Below are 26,934 nucleotides of genomic sequence, written 5' to 3'. Positions count from 1 at the left end.
ATTCATCCGATTTGTGTTCCGGGAAGTGCTGAAGGCCCCTCCCCCAGCCTAAGGGGAGAAGTCACTGGGCCCAGGACTCCTCTAATTACAGGGGACAACGATGGAAAAAGCAGGAACGGGCGTGGGGGTCAAACGGAGGGACCCGGAGGGGGACACTGAGCAGAGAACCCCGGGCAGCGCCCACTGCTCCTGGAAGGCATCTAGGGAGCCGCGGACACTGCCCAGAGGAACTCTGCGCAGATGCGTGAAGGGAGAGAGGAACCGAAATAGGCCCCACAGTCACAGGGTGCCCTCCCAGCCAACCTCCTCTGCCTGGTGTTGTAGATGGCCACTCTGGCCAGGGCTAGGAGGAGGTTGACAAGGGGGTCCCAGGACTTTGTGGGGCCACAGATGGGGTGTGCGTAGAGGAGCAGGTGCAGGGAAATGTGCAGCCAGATCCTCAGCAGGAGGTTCTGGAGGGGCCAGAACAGGGGTGCAGCCCGGCGCACTCCAGCTAGACGTGTGCCAGGGTCTCCCTCACGCTGCAGAAGGGGCAGGTGTGGGTGTGAGGGGTGAAGCACACCAAGTACACGCCTGTGCTTGGCTCCATGAAGGAGCCGCCAACTGATGTCCCCGGTGGGCCGTGGGGTCAGGGTGGAATAGAGATTGGCCCACCGGGCATTCTCGCCCTCCACAGGTGGGATTAGGTCCCGCCACTTGGTGTCTGGGTAGGACGTGGGGGCGAGGAAATGGAAGGTGTGGAGTGCGAGCGTGTACAGATAGTCCCTCAGCTCGGTTCGGAAATGGACTGGCTGCAAAAATCGGTGCATGGGGGGAGGGCGGCTGGGAGCGTTCATGGGGCCGGGGCCAATGAAAAGCTCCGGCGGGCTAGGACTGGGGGGCGCGCGCGGAGAGCACCTCCCGCAGGACCCGCTCGAGGCAAACCCAAGCAAGGGTGGCAAGGCTGCCCTCACTCCTGCAGTAGGCGCCGGGGGGCTGGAAGGGTGGAGAACCCCCTGTGCCGAGCCAGCGCCCGGGGATCCACCCAGTGCCCCGTCCTAGTCCAGCGCTCCCAGCCCGGTGACACCTGCCAGGACCAAGCTCCCGCACCCCGGGGGGGCCCCGCACCCGCACCCGCACCGGTGGATTGTGTAGCAGGGGCTCGCCAGGAGAGGAGATCCGAGCCCAGCCCAGCCCAGCCGAGCCGCCCCCCCGGCGACTCCCCAGCACCGCTGCATCCCTGCGGGAGGGCGGCAGGGCTGGGGGGTGGCGTGGCTCCGGGCCGGGCTCCGCATGGCCCGGCTGCTCCCACTCCGGCTCCCTGGCACCGGGTTCCGCACCTGCGAACAGCCGGGCCCCGCCGCCCGTCGGGGCAGCAGCGAGCTGTCCGGGCCCCCCGCGCGGGGCGGGCGGGGACGGGGCGGGGCGGGGCGCTCCCGGCCGGACCTGTCCGCCGCGCCCACCGCCAGCCGGATCCCCCGGGCCCCCAGCTCCGCGCGCCCGGCTCGGGCCGCTCCGCGCAGGAAGGCGCCGGGTCCCGCAGGCTCCTGCGCAGGGGCCAGGCCCGAGGCGGTGACACCCCGACATCCGCGCGGGCGGGGCGGACAGGCCGGAAGTTATTTCGCTCGTTCGTTCCCCTGGGCCCGGCACCAGCCCCGGCGTTGCCCTTTTAACCGGCCCCGTTTCCGGGATGTGATGTCACCGGGGGCTCCCGGAAGGGCCGGAGCCGGGGCCGGGACCGGCGGGGCGGGTCCGAGCTGAGCGCTGAGGCGGGGCCGAGGGACGGGCAGCCCGACGGACGGACGGACGGACGGACCCTCCCCCCTTTAGCGAGCGCGGGAGCGAGCCGGGCCCGGCGTGAGGCGCTGAGCCGAGCCGAGCCGAGCCCGCCCCGCTCCCCCCCGCCGCCGCCATGACCCTGGCCGTCTTCTTCGGCTGCACCTGCATCGCCTTCGGGCCGGCCCTGGGGCTCTTCCTCTTCACCGTGGTGCGGGACCCGCTGCGCATCATCATCCTCATCGCCGGGTGAGTGCGCGCCCGGCCCGGCCCGGCCCGACCGGGGACCGCGGGGGGCTGCGGGGGCCGCTAGCTGGGGGCCGGCGGCGGGTCCTGCTCGGCTCCACGCTGCTGAGGGACCCTGGGGCGAGTCTCTTCATCCGCTCGGCCCGGCCCGGCCCGGCCCGGGCCTTGCTGGGGGAACAGTCCCGCCGCGCCGGGCCCGGCCTGCGGGGTGCGGGGAAAGGCCGGGGTGCCGGGCCGGGGTGCTCACCCAGCCGTGCGGCGGGCCGGGCCGGGCCGGGCCGGGCCTACCTCAGTGACCGTCCCCGGGCCCAGGCCGGGTCTGCCCCAGAACTGCGCCGCCTGGAGCGCAGCTGGTCCGCAGCCGGTAAGCTTATAGCAGGTCCCGGTCAGTGACTGTCACGGCGAGACCTCCCTTGTCTCCCGTCTGAGTCCGTGTAGCTGCAGCTTCCAGCCGGGGGCCGTGAGACCTTCCCCTCGGCCGGGAGCGCGCTGCGGAATGCTTGTTCCCCCAGTCGGAGTTCGGGCTGTGATCGCCGGCACCGGCAGCTGCTCTCTGCTCGGAGCTGAGCACGGGGAGGAGGCAGGTTTTCTAACCCTGCCTCATCTTGGGGCTCCTCTCTGAGCCTTCTCCAATTTCTCACCCATTATGGACAGCAGAACTGGACCCGCTATTCCAGCAGTAGTTGCACCACTGCCAAATACAAAGGTAAAATAATCTCTGGTCTCATACTCCAGATTCCCCTGTTTATACAGACAGCCTGGTGCTGTGCACAACACAGCTGACGTATGAGAGCTCGTGTTTGGCTGACTATCCATCACAACCCCCAAATCTTTTTGAGTCACCCCTGGTGTAAGTGTGGCCTGGTTGCATTGGTTGTTCCTAGATGTCTAACTTTACATTTGGCCGTATCAAACACATATTGTTTGCTTGTGCTCAGTTCACCAAGCGATCCAAATGGCTCTGAATCAGTGACTTGTCCTCTTCCTTATCTACCACTCCCCCACTTTTTGTGTCATCTGCAAACTTTATCAGTGATGATTTTATGTTTTCTTCCAAGTCATTCATAAGCATGTTACATAGCATAGGGCCAAGAACGGATTCCTGTAGGACCCCAACTGAAAGACACATGTTGTTTGATTCCCCGTTTATAGTTACATTTTGAGACCTGTTAGCCAGCTTTTAATCGATTTAATGTGTGCCATGTTAACTTTGTATCATTCTAATCAATCATTAATCAAAATGTGTGGTACCAAGATGCTTACAGAAGATGACATTTATTACATAAACACTATTACCTTTCTCAAACTTTTAGTCTCCTCAAAAAAAGATAATAGAATTATGGAATCATAGAAATGTAGGACAGTAGGGATCTTTGGAAGTCCAGTGCAGCCCCCCTGCTCTGAGGCAGGACCCAGTAAACCTAGATCATGTTCAACCTGTTCTTAAAACCTTCAGTGGCAGGGATCTCTGTTGGAAGCCTGTTCTAGAGCTTAGCTACCCTGATAGTTAGACTTTTTTTCCCCTAATACCTAACCTAAAACTCTCTTGCTGCAGATTATGCCCATTACTTCTTGTCCCATCTTCCGTGGACAACGGAGAACAATTGATCATGGTCCTGTTTATAACTGCCCTTAACATATTGAAGAATGTTATCAGGTCCTCTCCTCTAATCTTCTTTTCTCAAGACTAAACATGGCTGTGTTTTTTAACCTTTCCTCACAGGACAGGTTTTCTAAACCTTTTATCACTTTTGTTGCTGTCCTCTGGACTCTCTCCAATTTGTCCACATCTTTCCTTAAAGGCTGGTGTCCAGGATTGGACACAGTTCTCCAGATGAGGCCTCACCAGTGCAGAACAGGACAATTGCGTCCTGTGTTTTACATACACATTGTCAGTTAATACTCCCCAGAATAATATCAGCCTTTTTCTCAATTGCATCATGCATTGATTCACATTCAATTTATGATCCACTCTAACCCCCAGATCTTTTTCAGCTGTACTACCACCTAGCCATTTATTCCCCATTTTATGTTTGTTCGTTTGATATTTTTTCCTTCCTAAATGAAGTACTTTACATTTGTTTTTATTGAATTTCCTATTGTTGAATTCAGACCAATTCTCCAATTTGTCACGGTCATTTTGAATTCTTATCCTGTCCTCCAAAGTATTTGCAACCCTCCCAGCATGGTGTCAACTGCAAATTTTATAAGCATACTTTTCTCTCCATTATTCAAGTCATTAATGAAAACGTTGAGTAGTACTGGACCCAGGACTGACCCCTGCAGGACCCCCCACTAGATACTCCCTCCTGGTTTGACAGTGACCCATTAACTACTCTTTCAATGTGGTCTTTCAACTAGTTGTTCATCCACCTTATTGTAATTTCATCTAGACCAGTGATACTCAGACCTCAGTGATTCAGGAGCCAAATCAGCAATCAACATTCCCCCTAAAAGTGACAGTACTGTGAATTCATTGTTTCATTTACTATTATATATATTTTTTTTCTCACAGCAAAATGACTGACCAAGTGTTATTATTTTATCAGCTACAGTTGGTTAGTAACATAGTAAAAGCCTAAAAGTTAATAATTAAATCACGCAGTGTTTTACTATCCTGTGTGGCAAAGAGCCACAAGAGACACATTGAAGAGCCACTTGCAGCTCGTGAGCCTCAGTCTGAGTATCCACGGTCTAGACCACGTTTCCCTCATTTACCTGTGAGACTGTCAGGTGGGACTGTGTCAAAAGCCCTGCCTTTATTGTAGTATCTCATGTCTGCTGCTTTCCCCATGTCCAGGAGGCTACTAACCCTGTCAAAGAAGGAAATGAGATTGGTTTGCCATGATTTGTTCTTGGTAAATCCATGCTGGCTGTTTCTTATAACTCTGTTATCCTTTAAGTGCTTATAAATGGATTGTTTAAGAACTTGTTCCAGTATTTTTCCAGGTATTGAAGTTAGGCTGACTGGTTTATAATTCCCCGGGTCCTCTCTGTTCCTCTTTTTAAAGATAGGTACTATGTTTGCCCTTCTCCAGTCCTCTGCAATCCCACCCATCTGCCAGGAGTTCTCAGGATTGTGAGATTGCTTCAGCTAGCTCCTTAAGTAGAACTAGAATGAATTTCATCAGGCTCTGCTGACTTGAATACTTACCTAGATCTTCTTCCCTAGTAGGGCTTGCATTCCTTCCCCTTCTTAATATGAATTGTGAGATCAAGTGAGTTTGCAGTGGTGGTGTAGCCGTGTCAGTCCCAGGCTATTAGAGACAAAGTGGGTGTGGTGATATCTTCTATTGGACCAGTTTCTGCTGGTGAGAGACAAGCGTTTGAGCTGGTACAGAGCCCTTCTTCAGCTGTGGGAGAGGTACTAAAGAGTGTGGAGACAGCTTTTCTCTTTCACCAGCAGAAGTTGGTCCAATAAAAGATATTACCTCACCTTCCTTGTCTCATCAAGCTAATTTGACAGGACCTAATTTCCATGATCTCATGTGATTAGCACTGATTACATTACTGTACCCTTCTTTCATTCTTTATTAATTGAGACCGGTCTCAGCTGCTTCATTATCATAGAAGATGAGGGTTGGAAGGGACCCCAGGAGGTCATCTAGTCCAACCCCCTGCTCAAAGCAGGACCAATCACAACTAAGTCATCCCAGCCAGGGCTATGTCAAGGTGGTCCTTAAAAACCTCTAAAGATGCAGATTCCACCACCTCCCTAGGTAACCCATTCCAGTGCTTCACCACCCTCCTAGTGAAAAACTTTTTCCTAATGTCCAACCTAGACCTGCCCCACTGCAACTTGAGACCATTGCTCCTTGTTCTGTCATCTGCCACCACCGAGAACAGCCTAGCCCCATCCTCCCTGGAACCCCCTTTCAGGTAGTTGAAGGCTGCTATCAAATCCCTCCTCACCCTTCTCTTCTGTAGACTGAACAAGCCCAGTTCCCTTAGCCTCACCTCATAAGTCTTGTGCTCCAGCCCCCTAATCATTTTTATTGCTCTCCGCTGGACTCTCTCCAATTTGCCCACATCCTTTCTGAAGTGGGGGGGCTCAAAACTGGACAAATACTCCAAATGCAGCCTCACCAATGCCGAGTAGAGGGGAATAATCACCTCCGGTGATCTGCTGGCAGTGCTCCTACTAATGCAACCCAATATGCCGTTAGACATCTTGACAACCAGGGCACACTGCTGACTCATCTCCAGCTTCTTATCCACTGTTACCCCCAGGTGCTTTTCTGCAGAACTGCTGCCTAGCTCGTCGGTCCCCAGTCTGTAGCTGTGCATGGGATTCTTCCGTCCTCAGTGCAGGACACTGCACTTGTCCTTGTTGAACCTCATCAGATTTCTTTTGGCCCAATCCTCCAATTTGTCTAGATTACTCTATCCTATCCCTACCGTCCAATGTATCTACCACTGTCCCCAGCGTAGTCATCTGCAAACTTGCTGAGGGTGCAATCCACCCCATTCTCCTGATCATTAATGAAGATGTTGAACAAAACCAGTCCCAACACTGACCCCTGGTGTACTCCACTTGTTACTGGTCTCTGACTAGACATTGAGCCGTTGATCACTACCCACTGAGCCTGATGATCTAGCCAGCTTTCTGTTCATCTTATAGTCCATCCCGTCCATACTTCTTTTAACTTGCTGTTAAGAATACTGTGGGAGACCATATCAGAAGTTTTGCTAAAGTCAAAGTATATAATGTCCACCGCTTTCCCCACATCCACCGAGCCAGTCAAAGGCAATCAGGTTGGTTAGGCATGATTTGTCCTTGGTGAATCTATGCTGACTGCTCCTGATCACCTTCCTCTCCTCCAAGTGCTGCAAAATGGATACCTTGAGGACCTGCTCCATGACTTTTCCAGGGCTGAGGTGAAGCTGATGAGTCTGTAATTCCCCGGTTCCTCCTCCTTCCCACACCTGATTGACACGTTTTGCCAGCATAGGAACTTGTGTGGACAGCGCTCCGTCCCGCCAACATAGCTTCCGCCACTGGTTTAAGTGGCTATAATAGGTCGGGTGGGAGAGTTCTCACCTGTCGACATAACACAGCTACACCAGTGCTCTCACACAGCTGTGCTGCCGTACGTGTTAAGTGTAGACTAGCCCTTAGCTGTCTTCCAGTCTTCTGTGCCTTCTCCAGTGTTCCAGGACTCGCTGAATATCTGCGTTAGCTGTCCAACCAGCTCCTCAGCCAGCCCTTTTAAAACTCTTGGATTCAAGTTATCTGGACCTGATGTTTTCAAATAGCTCACGGTTCAGCAGCTGCTGTGTAACATTCTCCTGTGAAACTAATGGAATGGAAAGAGTGTTAACGTTGTTCTATGATGAGACTACAATATCTGTCTTGATTTTTTCCCCACTTACAAGACACAAATATTTTTGAACACCCTTCCTTTATTGTTATGGATGATTCTACCATTTCCATCTAGTAATGGACCATTCCATGGCCAGGATTTGTTTTCTTCAAAATAAATTTTAAAAACACTTACTTATTGTCCTTAACTCTACGGGCCATAGACTTCTCCTTGTGTCCAGTTTCAGGTTTCTACAATGCCTAACTTCTGGTTTAAATTCACTATTAGCCACTTCTTCCTTCTTCCATTGGTTATATATTGTTTAAGTTTTATACATTGAAGTGGGAGATGTGCAGATGCCGATATCATGGAGGCCAGTTAGATAAAGGAGGACCTTTAGAGAAGGAGCTTTCAGGTCTGGGCATATTTTCTATGGGTCAGACCAGCAGCAATCCCCTGTACCTCGAGAGAAGGATCTGGAGCAGCCTGGGTCAGAGAGGATGGGGCAGCCCAGGGGACAGGACCTGAGAACCTCTGCAGTTTTCAGGGGCTGAGGCCCACTACCAGTTCCACTGAACAGGGGTGGAGATGCAGACTGCTCCATCATGGGGCAGTTCGCTATTCCCTTGCACCTTGTGCTGTTTTGCACTGCTGTAAATGACATCTGAAATGCTGTCAGTCTGAGGTCACCCTCTTTGTAGCATCAGGCAGAGAAGACATGGGCAGGAAACAAATTAAGATTCATCTTGAAAAAGGTAACTGCGGTGAGAGGAGAAATAACTGCAGGGCCCTGCCCCGGTGGGCGGACAGAGCAGCATTCAGTGAGAGACGGCAGAGTACGGGCTGCCATGGGAAGGGTGGCAGCGAAAGAGGCCAGTGCCATTTCGGGCTGGGAAGATGAGAATCTGTCTGTGCAGCACGGGTAGGATGGGGGATGCAGCTGTGGAAGGGAGGTTTTGGGGGCCTGCTGTTGGGCATGTTCGACAAAGTGAGACCCCCTGCCCTGCCCTGTCCTGCCCTGAGGCAGTGGTTGCTGGGACCTAATCCATCCCTTCTCAAACTGGCCTGATGCTTGTGGGGTGGGCGGGCTGCAGCCCCCAGCCCTTCTGGGACCTCGGCTCCCCTTGCTGCACTCGGAGTGCTGAGACCGTGTGACCTGGGGCTGGGGGCGGCTGAGTGTCTCTGGCTTGCCACGGGGTGTTCCAGGCTTGGTCTGTTTCCACTCTGAGTGCTGTGTGCCTCAGGCCGGGCACGCGCTGCCCCAGCCTCCTCCCTGGCAGAGGAACACAAGGGCCTCTTTCTGGAGCTGGCTGCTAACGGGGTCTGATGAGAGGGGGATGGACCTGGATGTGGGGGTCTGTCCCGCACTACAGGGTCTGGAATTGTGTGAGCAGCCACTTCCCATGTTTCTGGGCCCCCTTGCTCTGGACACTGCATCCTGCTGCACTCAGTGGGGTGCTGTGCACAGTGGCGGGGCAGCGCCAGGCCTCTGCCCGGCGGGGCTTAGCACATGATCAGTCTCGCTCTCGAAAAGGATGTCCGCCAGATCCCCCCGTGACTGGGCCTCGCGCCTGTCAGGTGGTCCTGCTCCTGTGCCCCACGGCCCTGCCAGCCTCGGGGCACTGTTTGGGGCGGGGAGCTCAGCCTAGTGCTCCGGCCAGTCCCTCGGAGGGCAGAGGTCAGCTGCTGCCAGGGCCTGAGGGAGAGACCAACGGTCCCGAGGACCAGGCCAGCTTGTCTGACATAAAATAGCTGGTTTGGTAGCGTCACAGGCACCGAGAGGGAAGCACAGAATAGTGGCTGGCCAAGCCCCGACGTGCTGCAGGCAGATCCAGCGCCGGTCTCACCCAGACGGCAGTGTGGCTTCAGGGGCAGAGGAGGAATCTGTCTCCCTTGAAGCTGCCTATTGGCAACACCTCTGGGAGAAAGGCCACCGGCCCCCTCCAGAGTCCCTCCGTGCATGGGGGGGCAGGGAATACATTACCTTTCCCCCCAGGCACCCAGTGGGCATCTCCTCACCAGACGCCTGTTTGGGCCCTTGCACGTTTGCTGCTGCTCTCGCCTCCAGCTCCATCGCCCGTTTGTGATGCTCCTCGCAGCCCTGGCTGAGAGTGCCTGTGTGAGCAGGGTAATGGGTCAGGCCCCGGGCCAGGCACCTACTGCCCCACCCTCCGCAGGTGTGGAAACAGTGGAGCTCTGCAGATCTATGCCCGCTGAGACGCCTGCCCACAGGCATTCACACCTCTGAACCTGCACCACACTGAAGTGCAGATAGCGGGGGCCTGTCTGGGGCGGGCAGGCAGTACAGGGTGCTGCACGCTTCTCATGCTCCTCTCTTTCTTTCAGGGCCTTTTTCTGGCTGGTCTCCCTGCTCCTGTCATCGCTAGTCTGGTTCATTGCGGTTAAAGCCAGTGACCCAGGAGATGAGCCGCTGCAGAAGGGACTCCTGATATTTGGGGTCATGTTCTCCGTCCTCCTACAGGAGGCCTTTAGGTTTCTCTACTACAAACTGCTCAGGTAAGGAGTGGGGTGGGGTGCCTCACGCCACCTGCCCTTCTAGACTCGCTCTGAGCTGTAACTGCACTGCTTATTGCACAAGCCAGGACTTTGACACTCACCCTGCGCCCCACCTGTTTGATCTGTCTGATGTCTCGTGGTATGTGATTATGTTGTGAGCTCTCTGCCACAGGAACTGTCTTTGTGTGATCGTTATAGGTGTGTGGTGGGCTCAGCGCAAAGAAGCCCTGATCCCCTGCTTGGGGGCATCCAGGTGCTGCTGCAACACACATCGTAACTGTAATAAAGTCCTCGAGTTTAAGGCCAGGAGGGACCAATAAATAATGTAGCCTGACCTCCCGGCTAGCACAGCCCACTGAGTTCCACCCCATCCCCCTGTGCTGAGCCCAGTAACTTGTGTTTTGGCTAAATCAGCCTCCAGAAAGGCAGCCAGGCTTGAAAGACACCCAGAGACGGAGAATCCCCCACTGCCCATGGGAGTTTGTTCCCAGGGTTCATCAGCTGCACTGTTCTAAATTTGTGCCTGTTTCCAGCTTCAGCATCAAGCTGTTGGCTCTTGTTCCGCCTGTCTCTGCTAGACTAAGGAGCCCTTCAGTACATGGAATTTTATTCCTATTCAGGTACTTGCACACTGTAATCAAGCCACCTCTTGATCTTCTTGTTGAGAAGCTGGAGTTGAGGCTGAGAATAGATCTGTTCTTTTAATGCAACCTTCTTACAAGTGTTGCCCTTCCTACGAAGGACAAAAACCAAGAAATTAGCAGAGTGGAAAAACTCAGCGTGTCCCAGAGTCTGGCAATGTTTCCATTGCCTCCTGCTCCCAGCTCTGACCCAGCTCCCACCCCAGCACTCCCCTGCATCCACTAGCTTTCATCTGAAAACGAAGAGGCCTCCCCTGTGACAGAAGTGAGGTGCAGTCCTCATTCTGTAGCCGCATGATGATCGAAGTATCACCACTTCTCCAGCCGGTGACATGGTGAGAGCCCTAGGGTCAGAGTTTCAAAGAGCTCCGCGTGCTGGGTGCTGGTATGTGCCTGAAAACTGACCGTTGTCTAGGTGCCTACTTGGGAACTGAGCTCTTGTAAAAGCCCCTGGTAGACAGGCCAGTTTGACGACTGTCCTGGTGCGTTCAGGACAGACAGAGGAGCTGGGCTCCGCTTCTGCCTCAGCATGGGATCTCTGGGCCCTGTATTGGGAGGGTGAATGGCATGGAGTGAGGTAGGCAGCCCGGAGTGGACTGGTGGGAGAGTCTGTCCGTTGTGGACCATTTGTGGATGGTAATATGGGATCACGGATGCACTGGCTGAACTACACCCCAAGCACTGGCAACAGTGGGCTTGCCCCTGGCCTACCTGGGGCAGGCAGACTTCCATCTTCAGCATTGGGCCTAGGGATGCTGAGTGCAGGTGGGGGCTGGCAGGACTCCACAAGGAGGAAGCAGGATGTGTGTGATGCAATAAGGGGTGAGAGAATAAGCAGGGAGGGGCAGAACTGGGCAGGTCTTGATGGCAATATGGGTGGATTATTACATTGCGGTGAGGTACCAGTGCCTCTGTCTGTGCGGCTTTGTAAACAGGGTGATCTGTATTAACAGCTCAGAGTGTGGGGCTGACCGTGATGTCCTCCTGTGCTGGGGGGTGGGGAGCCTTGCTTTTCCTTATCCCAGCTTGGGCGGGGACTTCTCCTGAAGGGATTCTTTACGTTCTCGCAGCAGTCTTGCAAAAGAAAGCGGCCGTTACACGTGAATGCTTATTCAAAGGAGCAGTTGCCTTGTTCGAGTCTTTGGCGTGACTCCCCGTGGAGATGCTTCCCTCGCTCTAAGTTTAACCCCCGGGACTGGAGCATGAGCAGTTAATGGTGCCCTATGTACTTAGCTTACCAGGATTCTTTTGTTTAAAGACGCACGCTTGGGGCCTGGTTTTTGCACCCCCTAATTCTGGTTTAACTGGCTCCCGTGGCACTCCCTCTGCCTGAGAAGGAGAATTCCTGGGTGACAGCACTAGTGGAGCAGCTGTATGCCAGCCTCCATGTAGGGATGTGGCTGCAGCACCACAGCGCTTCACCTGTTCCTGGCTGCCAGAATGACCTGTGATTCTATGATTCTATGATTCTATGATCCTGGCAGCAGGGGTAAATTGGAGCAGGCCTAGGCAGCTTGAACTTACGCCAGGGACCGGTGTGATCCCTGGCCAGTTGCAGAGCTGGGGACTGAGAGGGCTTCCTCTCTCCACCCGCCCCTCCCAAGCTCAGCTCAGAATCTGGGCCCAGATCTTTACTTAAACGCGTGGGGGCGGGCGTGGGCGTCGGGAGAAAGCTAGTTGATGGATGTGCTCTCCAGATTCCATAAGGGATCTGGCCTTGGCCTAGGGAGGGGTTTTCTTTCACTTCAGATGGAACGGCTTGAAGGTTATTTCAGGGCTCTGCCTTAAAGCAGGTGCTTGTCTGAGCTCGTAGAGGTGACAGGCAATGTCTGAGGCAGCATTATGCCCACCTTTTGCTCTTTGCGCAGAAGGAGCCCAAATGGTAATGAGGTAGTTACTTAAAAGTTTGGGATCAGATCTCATCAGCATCTGCAGTTTCTCTGTCTTCTTTGGATTCAGGTCTTGGGTCCGGGATGCTCCTATGATTCCCAATGTGGAGGGGGCGATAATATGGCCGTGGTGGTTCACAACTACACTTGCTTCTCGCACTTCTGCTGGGCTCAGCCCAAGAGAAACTTTTTATAGAGAGTCACTTCAGATTTTCTGGAGTGAGGGTGGGCAGGGGCAGTCCCTCCAACTGGTTTGAGACCCAGATCTGTGGGTGCATCAGGACTTGGTCCTCCGGTTTCAGGTCTGCATTCCCCACGGCAGACAGCAGGGGGGACTGGGTATTACAAAAGTGCCGTGGTTGCTCGGCGGAGGTGGGGTTCTGACTGCAAACGATTTGAGCCTGAATGTTTGTCTGCACAAGGCTGTCGTGGTTGTGGCCGGAAGCGCAGAGTCACTCGGCTGGGAATTGCGTCCCTCCCATTGTTTATAAGCCTGACTCAGCCCCAGGTTGGTAAGGTCAGAATGGGCCATGAGGATCGTCCAGTCTGACCTGCACACCACAGGCTAGAGAACCTTGCCCAGTGATTCCTGCATGGAGCCCATGGCAGCCACCCCTTGGGAGCTGGCGCTGCTTCCTGGGCTCTGCAGAGTTGGTTCCCTGCGGCAGGTCAGCCCTGCAGCTCTTCTGGTCGTTCTTTTCCCTGACCCTAGTACGGCAGATCCCTGTCACAAACGCTACTGGACTCCGCTGCACAGCCCCGGAAGCAGGGCACTATTAACTACCCTGTGTTAGGAGTGGGGGACTGAGGCAGGAAGCGTGTGTCTGAGCACAGCCACTGACAGAGCCCAGATCTGACTCCCGTTCCTGTGCTTTAGCCCAGGGGTTTTCAGCCTTTTTTAGAAATTACCTCAAGTATCTCTGCGTGGTTTTCCCCCCCAGCTCCCATGGCATACCCTGGGTCTCTGGCACCCGGGGGCCAAGCCTGCATTTGAGGCTCCCCAGGCTTCAGACCCTCTTCCCGATCAGGGTGGGAAGGGTCCCTGGCTCCACAAGATGGGGCTGCCCTCCAGCTGCTCCGGGGAGAAGAGGGTCTGTACCGGAAGGGGGGAACATGCTGCTTACCTTCTCCTGTGGGCTTCAGCCCCACAGCCCAGCACTGGCTCAGATGGGGCAGACTCACCCCCCTGGACCTGGGCGGGGGGGCGGCACTGGGCCTGCCTTTCACAACGCACCGTGGGGATGGGGGGGCGCAGGAGGCTCCCAGCTGCGCTTCTTGAAGGGTTGGCCCAACTCCCCCTCCCCGCCCCCCTTTCCCTCCCCCACAAGCTGGCACCTGGGGGCCTGGCCCCCTCAGTATGCTACTGCCCACCTCCCCCTCCCCCCAGTCTGGCATGCAGTCTGGTAGGCTGCAGCCTCCCACCAGCGCTGGAGCGGGGCCCCCCAAAGTGTGGGGCCCGAGGCTGTTGCCCTGATACTCTGAAATATCCCTAGGGGTACGCATGCCCCCAGTTGAAAACCTCTGCTCTAGCCTGAAGAGCATCCTGCCTCCTGTATCATCTGCACAGGAAGTCCCTGCATTCGTGTGTCTCAAAACCCTTCTGGAGCCTTCTGCCATGGGCCTCACAAACAACTTCTCATGTGGCTTGGCTGACCTCATCCTCACCAGACACTGTCCTGACAGGAGAATGCAGGGGAGGCTTTACGCAAATGGACAGGGATTTGCAAGAGGCACAAGATCCCTGTTTTAAAGAAACGCCTTCCCCCACCCTGATCCTATGCAGCAGGGGCTGCTGTTTTCTGACACATCTTCATAGAAAAGAAAATCAGGTGTAGCCCTCAGCCCCACAGCCCGGATTTGGGTAAAGTCTGAGAATCACCACTGTCCCATCCACTTGCAGAGGGTCAGAGAGCACTGAGGATTGATGCCACTTGCTGGACAAAGGGTGCCTCTTCGGCCACAATCCTTCTTATTTTTACCCGTCAGGAGAGACGGTCCCTGCCCCAAAGAGCTGCCAGTCCAAACAGACCCAGGGAGGCACAGGGAAAGGAAGTGACCTGCTTAACACGAATATACATATATACCAACGACACCTCTACAGGGCTGCGGTCTAAACTAGCTGTGCCCACTCCCAAAAGAGAGTTTGAAACCCGAATGGATAGTTCTCTGCAATCTACGTCTCCATGCACTGCAGAGGCCCCAAAGACCCAAAGAATGGTAGGAGCCATTAGGAAAGGGATAGAAAATAAGACAGTAAATCTAATCCCCCTATACAAATCCCACACCTTGAGTACTGCATGAAGGTTTGGTTGCACCATCTCAGAAAGGATCTAGTGGAACTAGAAAAGCTTCAGAGAAGGGTAACAGATGATCCAGGGTATGGAACAGCTTCTGTTTGAGGAGAGATTAAAAAGACTGGGACGGTTCATCTTAGAAAAGAGACGACTAAGGGGGTTATGACAGAGGTTAATAAAATCTTGACTGGTATGGAGAAAGTGAAGAAGGAAGTGTTATTTACCCCTTCACATAGCACAAGAACCAAAGGTCACCTAATGAAATTAATAGACAACCGCTTTAAAACAAACACAAGCAAGTACTTCTTCCCACAACGCACAACCTGTGGAACTCATTGCCAGGGGAAGGCAAAAAGTATAACTGGGTTCCAAAAAGAATTAGCTAAGTTCATGGAGGATAGATCCATAAGTGACTATTAGCCAAGATGCTCAGGGATGCAACCCCATGCTCAGTGACACTAAACCTCTGACTGCCAGCAAATGGGGACTGGATCACTCCAGAATTGCCCTGTTCTGTTCATTCCCTCTGAAGGTCTGGGACAGGCCACTGTCAGATAGGCCACTGGGCTAGACAGACCATTGGACTGATCTGGTATGGCCCCGCTTATGTCATAGCGTTGGGAATAGAGCCCAGGTGTCGAGTGCTGGTCCATTCCAGTCTCAGTCTCTCCCACTTTCCTGAACAACGCCATTCCTCCAGCCACCCCGGAGCTTGCGGTGGCAGGCTGGAATGAGGAGGGGGCACCATAAAATAAGCACTGCTTAATTGCAAACTATATAGCACAGGGACTGTGGGTTGGTCAGGACTGAGTGGGAGAGGCAGCCAAGGTGGTGGGAGGTCTGGGAAGCAGTGAGGAGGGTAGGGATTGGGAGAGGAAGCCAGGGGTGGAGCAGGTCTCGGGAAAGCAGAGCTGATGATTCCAGTGTGCACTGCATGACATGCTGCACAGGACAGGGGATCTTGCTAATTGTGGTCAAGCTCATACGCCTAAACCAGATAGCAGTGAGGGGCCAGGGCCAGCTCTAAACACGCAGCTAGAGCATCTACCCGTTCCCTGTCAAATACCCTTTCATGCCAGGGCTCAGGCTGCATGGCCCCGTGAGGAAGTGTCAGAGCCAGGCCTAGAACCCAGAATCCATAGCATCTGAGGCCAGAAGGGACTATTGGCTCATTCGTCTGGCCCTCTGCAGAGCACAGGCCATAATATGTCACCCAGTCACTCCTGTGTTGAACCATTTACTTTCAGCCATTGGTTCTTGTCTTGCCTGTCTCCACGAGATTCAAGAGCCTTCCGCATCCAGTATTTGCTCTCTGTGAAGGAACTTAGTTGCCCCTCAGTCCTCTTGTTGATAAACTGAAAGGATTGAGCTCTTTGTCTCTTGCTGTAAGGCATTTTTCCAGCTCTTGGATAATTTTTGTGGCTCTTCTGTGCACCCTCTCCAGGTTTTCAACATCCTTTTAAAAATGTGAACACCAGAACTGGACACAGTATCCAGAACCGGTCTCACCAAGGCCCTATAAAGAGAAAAAATCCCCTCCTGTTCCTGCTCACCAGTCACCGGTTTATACCTAGATGATCACAGTGGTCCCTTCTTGCCTTAGAATCTAGTCATTTATCTGACCTTATGTAAAGCACAGGCCCTGGAAGCTCCCTAGAAGAACAGATCTTTGATAAAAACATCCGATCTTGATTTAAAAATTGTCAGAGATAGAGAACCCACCATGACCCTTGGTGATTTGTTCCAATGGTTAATTACTCTCTTTGTGAAAAATGTGCGCCTTATTTCTAATCTGACTTTGTCTAGCTTATGCTTCCAGCCATTGGCTCATATTAGACCTTTCTCTGCTAAACAGAAGAGTCCGTTATTAAATATTTCTTCCCTATGTAGAACTTGTAGACTGGAATCGAGTCACCCCTTAACCTTCTCTTTGTTAAGCTAAATAGATCGAGCTCCTTGAGTCTGTCGCTGTAAAGCAGGTTTTCCAACCCTTTAATCTTTCTCGTGGCTCAGCTCTGAACCCAATTTTTCAACATTTTTCTTGAATTGAGGAGACCAGAACTGGACACAGGATTCCAGCAGTGGTTGCACCAGTGCCCAATACAGAGGTACAATAATCTAGCTACTCCTACCTGAGATTCCTGTTTATACATCCCAGGATCGCATTAGCCCTTTAGGCCAGTGTCACACGGGGAGCTTATGTTCAGCTGATTATCCACCACGACCCTCAAATCTTTTTCCCGGTCTCTGCTTCCCAGTATAGAGTCCTCCACTGTGTACATATGGCCTGCATTCTTTGTTCCCAGATACATTGACACGTAGCCATATTAAAATGCGGGTGGTTTGCTTGTGCCCAGTTTACCCATTGATCTAGATTGCTCTGAATCGGTGATTTGCCCTCTTCGTTATTTACCACTCCCCCAATTTTTTGTGTCATCTGCAAACTTTATCAGTGATAATTTTATGTTCATAGATAAAGAGGTTAAATAGCACAGGATCAAGAACTAATCCTCGTGCGACCCCACTGGAAACAGTCCCACTCAGACAATTCCTTGTCTACAGTTACATTTTGAGATCTTTCAGTTGGCCAGTTTTTAATCCATTTAATGTGTGCCATGTTAATTTTATATCCTTCTAGGTTTGTAATCAAAACGTAACTTAGAACATCTCGGGATCTCATTAGCCTTTTGTGCCATAACATCGTCATGGGAGCTCAAGTTCAGTTGCTTAACCCCTATTGCCTCTAATCATTTGTAGTCACTGCTTTCCAGGATACACTCCCCTGTTCCGTAGATATAGCCTGCATTCCTGCAAGGCTGTATGCAAATGCATTGTTTGTGAGTGGGCCCAGGTTATCAAGTGATCCAGATTGCACAATGGGACTGCCCTCTCCCCACCACGCTTTACCATTCTGCCAGTCTTTGTCATCAGCACATTTTATAAGCAGTGATATTTATATTTACTTCCAGATTCTTTGGTAAAAAATGGAACAGCATCGGGCTTAAAACCAGACCTGAAATGCCCCATTCAATTGTGATTCCCTCTTGACAACTGTCATGGATCCACGGAATCAGTGCTACACCCCCAGCTTTGGAATGGTCTCTTGGAGGACCCCTTCAGTGGGCCAGACCCCCTGGGGGTCTCGCTTGGCCTCCAGGGTAAGCCACATGGCTTCACCGCCTCCTTAGATTGGACCTCTGGGCCTGCAGCCCTCCTGCTTCCCACTGTGAGCTCCTCACACAACATTGTCAAACCAGTCTGGTTTATTACTCCAGTGGCTCTCAACTTTTCCAGATGACTGTCCCCCTTTCAGGGGGCTGATCTGTCTTGCGTACCCCAAGTTTCACCTTACTTAAAAAGTACGTGCTTATAAATTCAGACATAAAAACCAAACGTGTCACAGCACACCATTACTGAAAAATTGCTTTCTCATTTTTACTATATAATTATAAAATGAATCAACTGGAATATAAATGTTGTACTTACATTTCCATAGTCTATGGAGCAGTACAAACAAGTCATTGTCTGTAGGAAATTTTAGTTTGCACTGACTTCGCCAGTGCTTTTTATGTCGCCTGTTTATAAAACTAAGCAAATATCTAGGTGAGTTGATCTACCTGCTGGGAGACCTGAGTGTACCCCCAGGGATACCTGCACCCCTGGTTGAGACCCAGTGTATTAGTCAACTGGAGCACAGCACAGGGAGTCCTTAGGTTAGCAGAGGGAACTGAAGGTTAAAGCATTGACCATTCTGCTTAGCCCAGCGCCCGGCCAAGCAGTACGAACCCCACTGCTCAAAGTCTGTCTGACTCTGTTTGATCTCATTGGTCAGACTCCAGGTGAGAGTCCAACACCCAACTCCTCCCCGCAGCCCTCTTCTCCCCCACCTCGCACCTCCAGTCCTTTCTTCTCCAGCTGGGGAATGTCACTCAGCCCCTCTGGGTCCTTGGTTGCTAGGTATCAATGTTCAAGTGATTGAATTTGCCATTGTCTTCTCATATGGTCCACTGAGAGGGGGCCTGAAGCCCAGACAGGAGGGGCTAGTCTGCACTTTAAACTTACAGTGGCACTGTGCTGTTGTGAGAGTCCTTGTGTGCCCACATTATACTGGCGGGAGAGAGCTCTCCCGCCGACATCATAACACCACCTGAAGCAGCTGTCGCTATGTCCTAGCGCTGTCCACACAGGTTTTGCCATGCATAACATAAGCACTTATATTGCTTTTTCACACCCCTGAGCAACAGAAGCTTTGCCAGCATCAGCGTGAGTGTGGACAAGCCCTAAGACTCTTCAGCTGCCCTGAGAGCAGAGAGCCCCGTTCCCCCCTGCTAACAATGCAGCCTGTCGGGGAAACTGGGCACACAGGACTCCTAAAAACATTCCCACTGCGTCAAAACTACGTTGTGAGATCTGTCCGTTAGCCAGTTCTGAATCTACTTAACTTACAGAATCATAGAGTTGGAAGGGACCTCATCTAGTCCAGCCTCCTGCTCAAAGCAGGACCAACCCCAACTAAATCATCCCAGCCAGGGCTTTGTCAAGCCGGGCCTTCAAAACCTCTAAAGATGGAGATTCCACCACCTCCCTAGGGAACCCATTCCAGTGCTTCACCACCCGCCTAGGGAAAAACGTTTTCCTAATATCCAACTGCAACTTGAGACCGTTGCTCCTTGTTCTGTCATCTGCCACCACCGAGAACAGCCTAGCTCCATCCTCCCTGGAACCCCCTTCAGGTAGTTAAAGGCTGCTATCAAAGTTGCTTCATTGATATTGCACAGAGCTGATTTTTTATTCAGAATATCATGCAGTGCTAAATCAAACACCTTGCAGAAGTCTAAGTACACACTTTTACATCTCAGCCAAGCTAGTAATCCCATCGACTGGAAGTCCTGGCTCCCAGCGCCGGGCTCCACACACTCACCCGTGTGGCTGCTCTGCAGCCCCATCAAGGCCCATGGGCAGCCATACAGGACTGGGACACTGGGCCTCTGTGTGGGTCTGACGGGGCTTCTCTCCTTTCTCTGCCTAGGAAGGCGATCGAAGGGCTGGTGGCTCTCAGTGAAGATGGCTGCTCCCCCATTTCCATCCAACAGATGGCATATGGTACGTTCCTCAGTGGGGCAGATCGTGAGGGGTGGGGGCATGGGGTAGCATCTCATAGAGAAGAGGAAGGGGTCCTGGGAAATGGGGGTTTCTCACCAGGGATCCCTCAGAATGGAGACAAGTGTGCAGGGGTCCATGTGCAGGGCTGGGGGGGAAGGGAGCATCTGGGGTTGGAGACAGGTCAGGAGCCTCTCTCGTTCTGACATCCCTGGCTCAGCAACACGTTTTCTCTGCCCCACAGTGGCTGGCCTGGGCTTCGGGCTCATGAGTGGCGCCTTTTCCATGATCAACCTCCTGGCAGACGCGCTGGGGCCTGGCACGCTGGGGATCCATGGAGACTCGCAGCTCTATTTCCTGACCTCCGGTGAGCGACAGGCCTACAGCCTGCTGCACCCTCCTGCCCACCATCTCCCTGCTGCACCCTGCTCACTGCAGCCCCAGGCCCCCATCACAGAGACTCACAAATCTGCTTCCTCAGTCAGACGCACCAGGCCTAGCAACCACCCCTGCAGCCTCATTGCAGCCCCGACCCCACCCCGCAGAGATTTGCAGCTCTGCTTCCTGATCTCAGATAAACAACGGATGTAGCAACCCCCGCCCTGCACTGCACCCAACCCATCCCCTCCTCACCCCAGTCTGCTCCCCCACGCCTGCCACATCGCCACTAGCACCACCACCGACCCTCTTCTCACCCACACTGCTCCCCACCTCGGCACCTCCTCAATGCACCCCACTCCCGCAGCCCCTCAAGCTGCCTGCCCACGGCGCCTCCGGCCAGTCACCCATGCTGATATCCTGCTCACACCCCCGCCCGTCCCCTCACCAACACAGCTCCCCAGCTGGCCACCCCCACGCAGCTCCACACATCAGTGCCCTAGACTGCGCCTCAGATAAAGCCAGTTCTCCTCACCCCTGGTTGATGGGTGCCCCACTCCACCCCCACGGCCCTGACTGTGCCCGAGGGCTCTGGGTTGGTGGACAGCCTCGCCATCCTGGCCATGACTGCCTCTGTTCTGCTCCTCACAGCCTTCATGACCATGGTGATGATTTTCCTTCACACCTTCTGGGGAATCCTCTTCTTCCATGGCTGTGAGACCCGGCGCTGGTGGGAGATGGCAGCCGTCATCCTCACTCACCTCCTCGTTTCAGGGTTGGTGAGTATGGGCAGGGCAAACCTGGGCAGCCTGATCCCTCGCCAGTGTCACCCGCTTCCCGAATGCAGCCAGGAGGGGCAGTAAGGGGGTGTTGATGCAGGAATTATCATCTGTGATGTGTGCCGGTCCCCTCAGGATCTGGGCCCTGTCATGCACAAAGAGGGAGACACAGTCCCAGCCCCCAGGAGAAACTGGGTTTCCCCCATATCCATTTCCTCAGGGAGTCTCCTATGGGACCCTGCATGAGTGTGACGGGCCAGAGGCAGCCTCCAGAAGGTGGTCAGGAACAGTCAGCATGGATTCACCAAGGGCAACTCATGCCTGGCCAACCTGATTGCCTGCTATGACGAGATGATTACCTCAGTGGATGTGGGGAAAGAGTGGGATGTGATATACTTTGACTTTAGCAAAGCTTTTGTTACCGTCTCCCACAGTATTCTTATCAGCAAGCGAAAGAAGTCTGGGTTGGATGAATGGACTATAAAATGGATAGAAAACTGGCTAGATCATCGGGCTCAGTGGGTAGTGATCAATGGCTTGATATCTAGTTGGCAGCTGGTATCAAGCAGAGTGCCCCAGCAGTCGGTCCTGGGGCTGGTTTTGTTCAACATCTTCATTAATGATCTGGAGGATGGGGTAGATTGCACCCTCAGCAAGTTTGCAGATGACACTAAGCTGTGGGGAGTGGTAGATACCCTGGATGGTAGGGATAGGATACAGAGAGACCTAGACACATTGGAGCATTGGGCCAAAAGAAATCTGATGAGGTTCAACAAGGACAAGTGCAGAGTCCTGCACTTAGGATGGAAGAATCCCATGCACAGCTACAGACTGGGGACTGACGAGCTAGGCAGCAGTTCTGCAGAAAAGGACCTGAGGGTTAGAGTGAACGAGAAGCTGGATATGAGTCAGCAGTGTGCCCTGGTTCCCAAGAAGGCTAACGGCATATTGGGCTGCATTAGTAGGAGCATTGCCAGCAGATCACAGGAAGTGATTATTCCCCTCTATTCTGCACTGGTGAGGCCGCATTTGGAGTACTGTGTCCAGTTTTGGACCCCCCACTACAGAAAGGATGTGGACAAATTGGAGAGAGTCCAGCGGAGGGCAACAAAAATGATTAGGGGGCTGGAGCACAAGACTTAAGAGGAGAGGCTGAGGGAACTGGGCTTGTTTAGTCTGCAAAGAGAAAAATGAGGGGGGATTTGATAGCAGCCTTTAACTACATGAAAGGGGGTTCCAGGGAGGATGGGGCTAGGCTGTTCTCAGTGGTGGCAGATGACAGAACAAGGAGCAACGGTCTCAAGTTGCAGTGGGGGAGGTCTAGTTTGGATATTAGGAAAAACGTTTTTCCTAGGAGGGTGGTGAAGCACTGGAATGGGTTCCCTAGGGAGGTGGTGGAATCTCCATCCTTAGAGGTTTTTAAGGTGCAGCTTGACAACGCCCTGGCTGGGGTGATGTAGACTCATAGACTCTAAGGCCAGAAGGGACCAATATGATCATCTCATCTGACCTCCTGCACAACGCAGGCCACAGAACCTCACCCACCCATTCCTGTAATAGACCTCTGACCTCTGACTGAGTTATTAAAGTCCTCAAATCATGGTTTAAGACTTTAAGGTACAGAGAATCCACCAGCAAGTGAGCCGTGCCCCGTGCTACAGAGGAAGGCGAAAAACCCGCAGAGCCTTTGCCAATCTGTCCTGGGGGAAAATTCCTTCCCAACCCCCAATACGGTGATCAGTTAAACCCTGAGCATGTGCGCAAGATTCACCAGCCAGACACCAAGGAAGAATTCTCTGTAGTAACTCAGAACCCATCCCCGCATCTAACATCCCATCACAGGCCATTGGCATATCTACGACCAGCAGTCAAAGATCAGTCAGTTGCCAAACTCGATTGTCCCATCGTATCATCCCCTCCATAAATTTATCAAGCTCAGTTTTGAAGCCAGCTAGGTTCCCCCCACTGCTCCCCTTGGAAAGCTATTCTAGAACTTCACTCCTCTGATGGTTAGAAACCTGCATCTAATTTAAAGTCTAAAGTTCCTGATGGCCAGTTTATATCCGTTAGTTTTTGTGTCCACATTGGCGCTGAATTTAAATAACTCCTCTCCCTCCCTGGTATTTATCCCTCTGATGTATCTATAGAGAGCAATCATATCTCCCCTCAACCTTCTTTTGGTCAGGCTAAACAAGCCAAGCTGTTTGAGTCTCCTCTCAAAAGGCAGGTTTTCCATTCCTCGGATCATCCTAGTAGCTCTTCTCTGCACCTGTTCCAGTTTGAGTTCATCTTTCTTAAACATGGGGGACCGGAACCGCACACAGTATTCCAGATGAGGTCTGACCAGTGCCTTGTACAACGGTACTAACACCTCCCTATCGCTACTGGAAATACCTCGCCTGATGCATCCTAGGACCGCATTAGCTTTTTTCATGGCCACATCACATCGGCGGCTCATAATCATCCTGTGATCAACCAATACACCCGGGTCCTTCTCCTCCTCTGTCACTTCCAACTGATGCTTCCCCAACTTACAGCAGAAATTCTCATTATACCCTGTCTACACTTACCTCCGAGATTCGGCGGCAGTCAATGGGAGTTACGCAAGCTACGCAAAAAACTTGCGTAACTCCCGTCGACTTCTCTGCTTCTCTTCTGTGCGTCGTCTTCACTGCATTGCGCCACATGCTACGCCACTTGCTAAGGTGGTCTTAGTACGTCGATTTCTGGATCGACTGAGCGGGTCCGCACTGACGGCTCAGTCGATCCAGAGACATCGATCTGATGGTGGCGACTTTGCTGCCGTCAGTGTAGTCGTAGCCTGAGTCCCTACATGCATGACCTTGCGTTTTACACTGTTAATGTCCTCCTATGTCTGTTACTCCAGTTTACAAGGTTATTCAGATCTTCCTGTATGATATCCCGATGCTGCTCTGCATTGGCAATACCTCCCAGCTTTGCGTCATCCGCAAACTTTATTAGCACATTCCCACTTTTTTGTGCCATGGTCAGTAATAAAAAGGTTAAATAAGATCAGACCCAAGACCGATCCCTGAGGAACTCCACTAATAACCTCCATCCAGCCTGACAGTTCACTTTCAGTATGACCCGTTGTAGTCTCCTCTTTAACCGGTTCTTTATCCACCTTTCAGTTTTCATATTAATCCCCATCTTTCCCAATGTCACTAATAATTCCCCATGTGTAATTGTATCTAATGCCTGACTGAAATCTAGGTAAATTAGATCCACTGCATTCCCTGTGTCTAAAAAGTCTCTTCTGTTCTCAAAGAAGGAGATCAGGTTGGTCTGGCACGATCTAGCTTTTGTAAAGCCATGTTGCATTTTATCCCAATTACTGTTAACCTTGATGTCCTTGACTACTTTCTCTTTCAAAATGTAGCTGGGGTGGGTCCTGCTTTGAGCAGGAGGTTGGACGAGATGATCTGAGATCCCTTCCAGACCCAATCTTCTAGGAGTCTATGATTCTAAGGCTCTGGGAGAGGCCAATTCTGGCTTCCCCCGGCTCCAGGCAGCTCTGCCCCTCCTCTCACTCCTGTCTGCTGCTCTCCCCCCAGACGTTCTGGAACCCCCTGTACGTGGGCAGCCTCGTCCCCTCCTACCTGCTGATGTTCGCCACTGCTGCATGGGCCTATGTCCTGTCAGGAGGCTGCACTGCGAACCTGCTCCGGTTCCTGCGGGGTGAGTGTCTGCCCTGGCCCCAGGTCCAGAGATGGAGACCTGCCAAGGCCCTGCAGGCTCTGAGAGGGGGTAGGAAGGGGAGTGTTAGGAGGGGCTTCGGGGATGGGCTGGAGGAAGGAGGAGGACATCCTGCTTTGGGCCCATTCCCCAGATGTATCTGGGGAATGCCCTGGCCTATGCCCCTTTAGCAGTGCCGTTAACCCTTTCCTGGCACTAGCTGGTGGGGAAAGACCTGAATCTGCGGCCATTCATCAGGGGCTGCCCCTTCTCTGTGAGAATGGAGCAGGAAATGACCTGCTCTGGAGGCCTTTCAGCTGCATGTCCAAACTCTCCACTTCATCTTTGCTTCTCCGTAGGTCAGCAGAGCGAGACAAGCCCCCAGCCAGGATCGTGAGGGTCCACCAGGAGCTCTCCCTGCCTGCCCTGCCATGCTGTGGTGCTGTCAGCTGGGACGTATAGTTGCCGTCTCTGCAATAATGTTTTTCTCTTCTGGAACGGGGTCCCAGGATCAGTCCCTGCTGGAGGCAGGTGTCCAGGGGCTCCTGCGGGCAGGGAGCAGCCAGCAGTCTGTCTGGTAGCTGGGGGCTGGCTCGGCCTCTCCTACCAACCCCTCTCCCTCCATGCCGGGGATGCCCTTGAAAGACACATTGTTTAATGTCCCCCATGGCCTAAAGCAGGAGGGGTCATCTCCAGAACTTCCTGCCGCTGCCCCCTGGCAGTGTGTGTGTGTGTGTGTGTGTGTGTGTGTGTGGCGCTCTGCCCCATACTGGGAGAGTTTTGACTCTGTCCTTCTCAGCCCCAGAAAGTCTCTGCCCTGCCGGGAGAGGGCTGGGCTGAGGGCTAGTGAGCAGCACTGGGCAGTGACTTTTTGTCAGGATACATCCAAGTGCTGAGCTGCGGACGCTAATCACTAAGGAGCCACCATGTCCCAGGACTGGCTATACCAGGGGGCCGAATTCCCAGCCCTGGCACCAGCTGGCTGGGGGTTGGTGTGGGACAGAGAGCCAGGTGCTGGCCTGGGAAGGATGGAGGTGGAGCATGGCTGACTTTAGCATGGAAAATGCGGGACAGGTGGGGGGCAAAGGATGAGGCTGACTGGAGGCCCAGCACTGACATGGGGCGGGAGGCGGTGGATGGGGGTGACAAAGGGCTGTTGCTAGGATGCTGGTGGAACTGGCTGGGTCCCTGCTGCTGGTTCAGGAAGGTGCTGGGCAGGTGGTACTGTGACAGGGTGGGTGATAGCTGCATGCCTGGTGCAGAAATGGGAGAGGGTGCCTGCTGCTGGTTCGAGGTGGGGCATGGCCAGGAGCCTGGTGCAGAAAGGCTGGGAGGCTGGGGGATTATTGAGCCCTCCTGTTTCTCGTTTGGGGGTGGGGGTGAGGTTCCTGAGCTGGTACCAGCCCTGGGGATGTGGGGGGAAATGGGAGCAGGGTCCTCAGGGTGGGGAGACAAGAACATGGCTGAGTTTGCAATGGGCTTTTATATCAATAAAGAGAAATGCCAGCCTCAGTGAGACGTCGTGTGCGGATGGGGGGGACGGGTTCTGAGTGCGGGGTGCTGCTGCCATGTGGGGGTGGGGAGTGTTCCTGGGTGAGTGGGAGGGGAGGTCGCAAAGCACCTCACAAAGGAGGGCATGGTCATTATCTTCATTGTATAGCTGGGGAAACTGAGGCACAGGAGATGTGACTTGCCCAAGGTCACCCAGCAGGCCACTGGTGGAGCCTGGCCCAGAATGCAGATGTTCTGAGAGCCCGGCCCAGTGCTGTACCCACTAGACCATGCTGTTACTGTCCCTAGCAGGGGAGGTTTGTGACAGGTCGGGGCTGTGGGTGGGTCCTGTGGGGAGGGGGGGGCAGGTGTCTCATATTCGCTGGTCCTTGTTCTTTACAGAAATGCTGCAGGGACTCCATGTGTCAGCGGCACCAGGGCACTTGGCTCTGGCGTCGGTCGGTCGGTGAAGTGGGCTGGGGAGGAGCTGGGGGTGGCATGGCAGCTGCAGCGGCGCCAGGTGAAGGAGGGGTCAGTGCCCTCCTCTTCACTAGGAAAATCGGTATGTGGCTAATGCATTAAACCTGCAGCCTGCCTTGTCTACACAGCAGAGGCCGGGCTGTCACGGTGACGGAGGGACAGGTCCTGGGTCGATCCCATGGTGGAGGCGGGGCTGTCACGGTGACGGAGGGACAGGTCCTGGGTCGATCCTATGGTGGAGGCAGGGCTGTCACGGCAATGGAGGGACAGGTCCCGGCGCTGGCGGCAGGTTAATCTCATGGTGGATGAGGGGCCGTAATGGCGAGGGAGGGACAGGCAGCTCAGTCCCACGGCGCAGGCAGGGC

At 53.5% G+C, this 26,934-nt stretch overlaps 1 protein-coding gene across 1 annotated transcript; it reads left to right on the top strand.

The window, feature by feature from the left end:
* The first annotated feature begins 1,497 nt into the window (after positions 1–1,497).
* Positions 1,498–25,909, top strand: LOC137149891 (gamma-secretase subunit Aph-1b-like). Its single transcript, XM_067543513.1, has 7 exons — positions 1,498–2,004; positions 9,651–9,821; positions 19,675–19,748; positions 19,990–20,112; positions 20,775–20,902; positions 24,478–24,601; positions 24,958–25,909. Exons 1-7 carry the CDS (start codon positions 1,892–1,894, stop codon positions 24,993–24,995), a joined length of 771 nt encoding a protein of 256 aa, XP_067399614.1. The 5' UTR covers positions 1,498–1,891; the 3' UTR covers positions 24,996–25,909.
* Positions 25,910–26,934: the final 1,025 nt, after the last annotated feature.

Source organism: Emydura macquarii, unplaced genomic scaffold, assembly GCF_026122565.2.
Source record: "Emydura macquarii macquarii isolate MOO-44397 ecotype Brisbane River unplaced genomic scaffold, CSIRO-AGI_Emac_v2 contig_915, whole genome shotgun sequence".
NCBI lineage: Eukaryota > Metazoa > Chordata > Testudines > Chelidae > Emydura > Emydura macquarii.
This window is presented reverse-complemented; position numbering and strand designations above follow the sequence as displayed.

Coding starts and splice junctions, on each gene's coding strand:
- LOC137149891 (XM_067543513.1), top strand. CDS start 1,892: ATGACCCTGGCCGTCTTCTTCGGCTGCACCTGCATCGCCTTCGGGCCG. Junction 9,822..19,674: donor CTCTACTACAAACTGCTCAG/GTAAGGAGTGGG, acceptor TTCTCTGCCTAG/GAAGGCGATCGAAGGGCTGG. Junction 24,602..24,957: donor CCTGCTCCGGTTCCTGCGGG/GTGAGTGTCTGC, acceptor GCTTCTCCGTAG/GTCAGCAGAGCGAGACAAGC.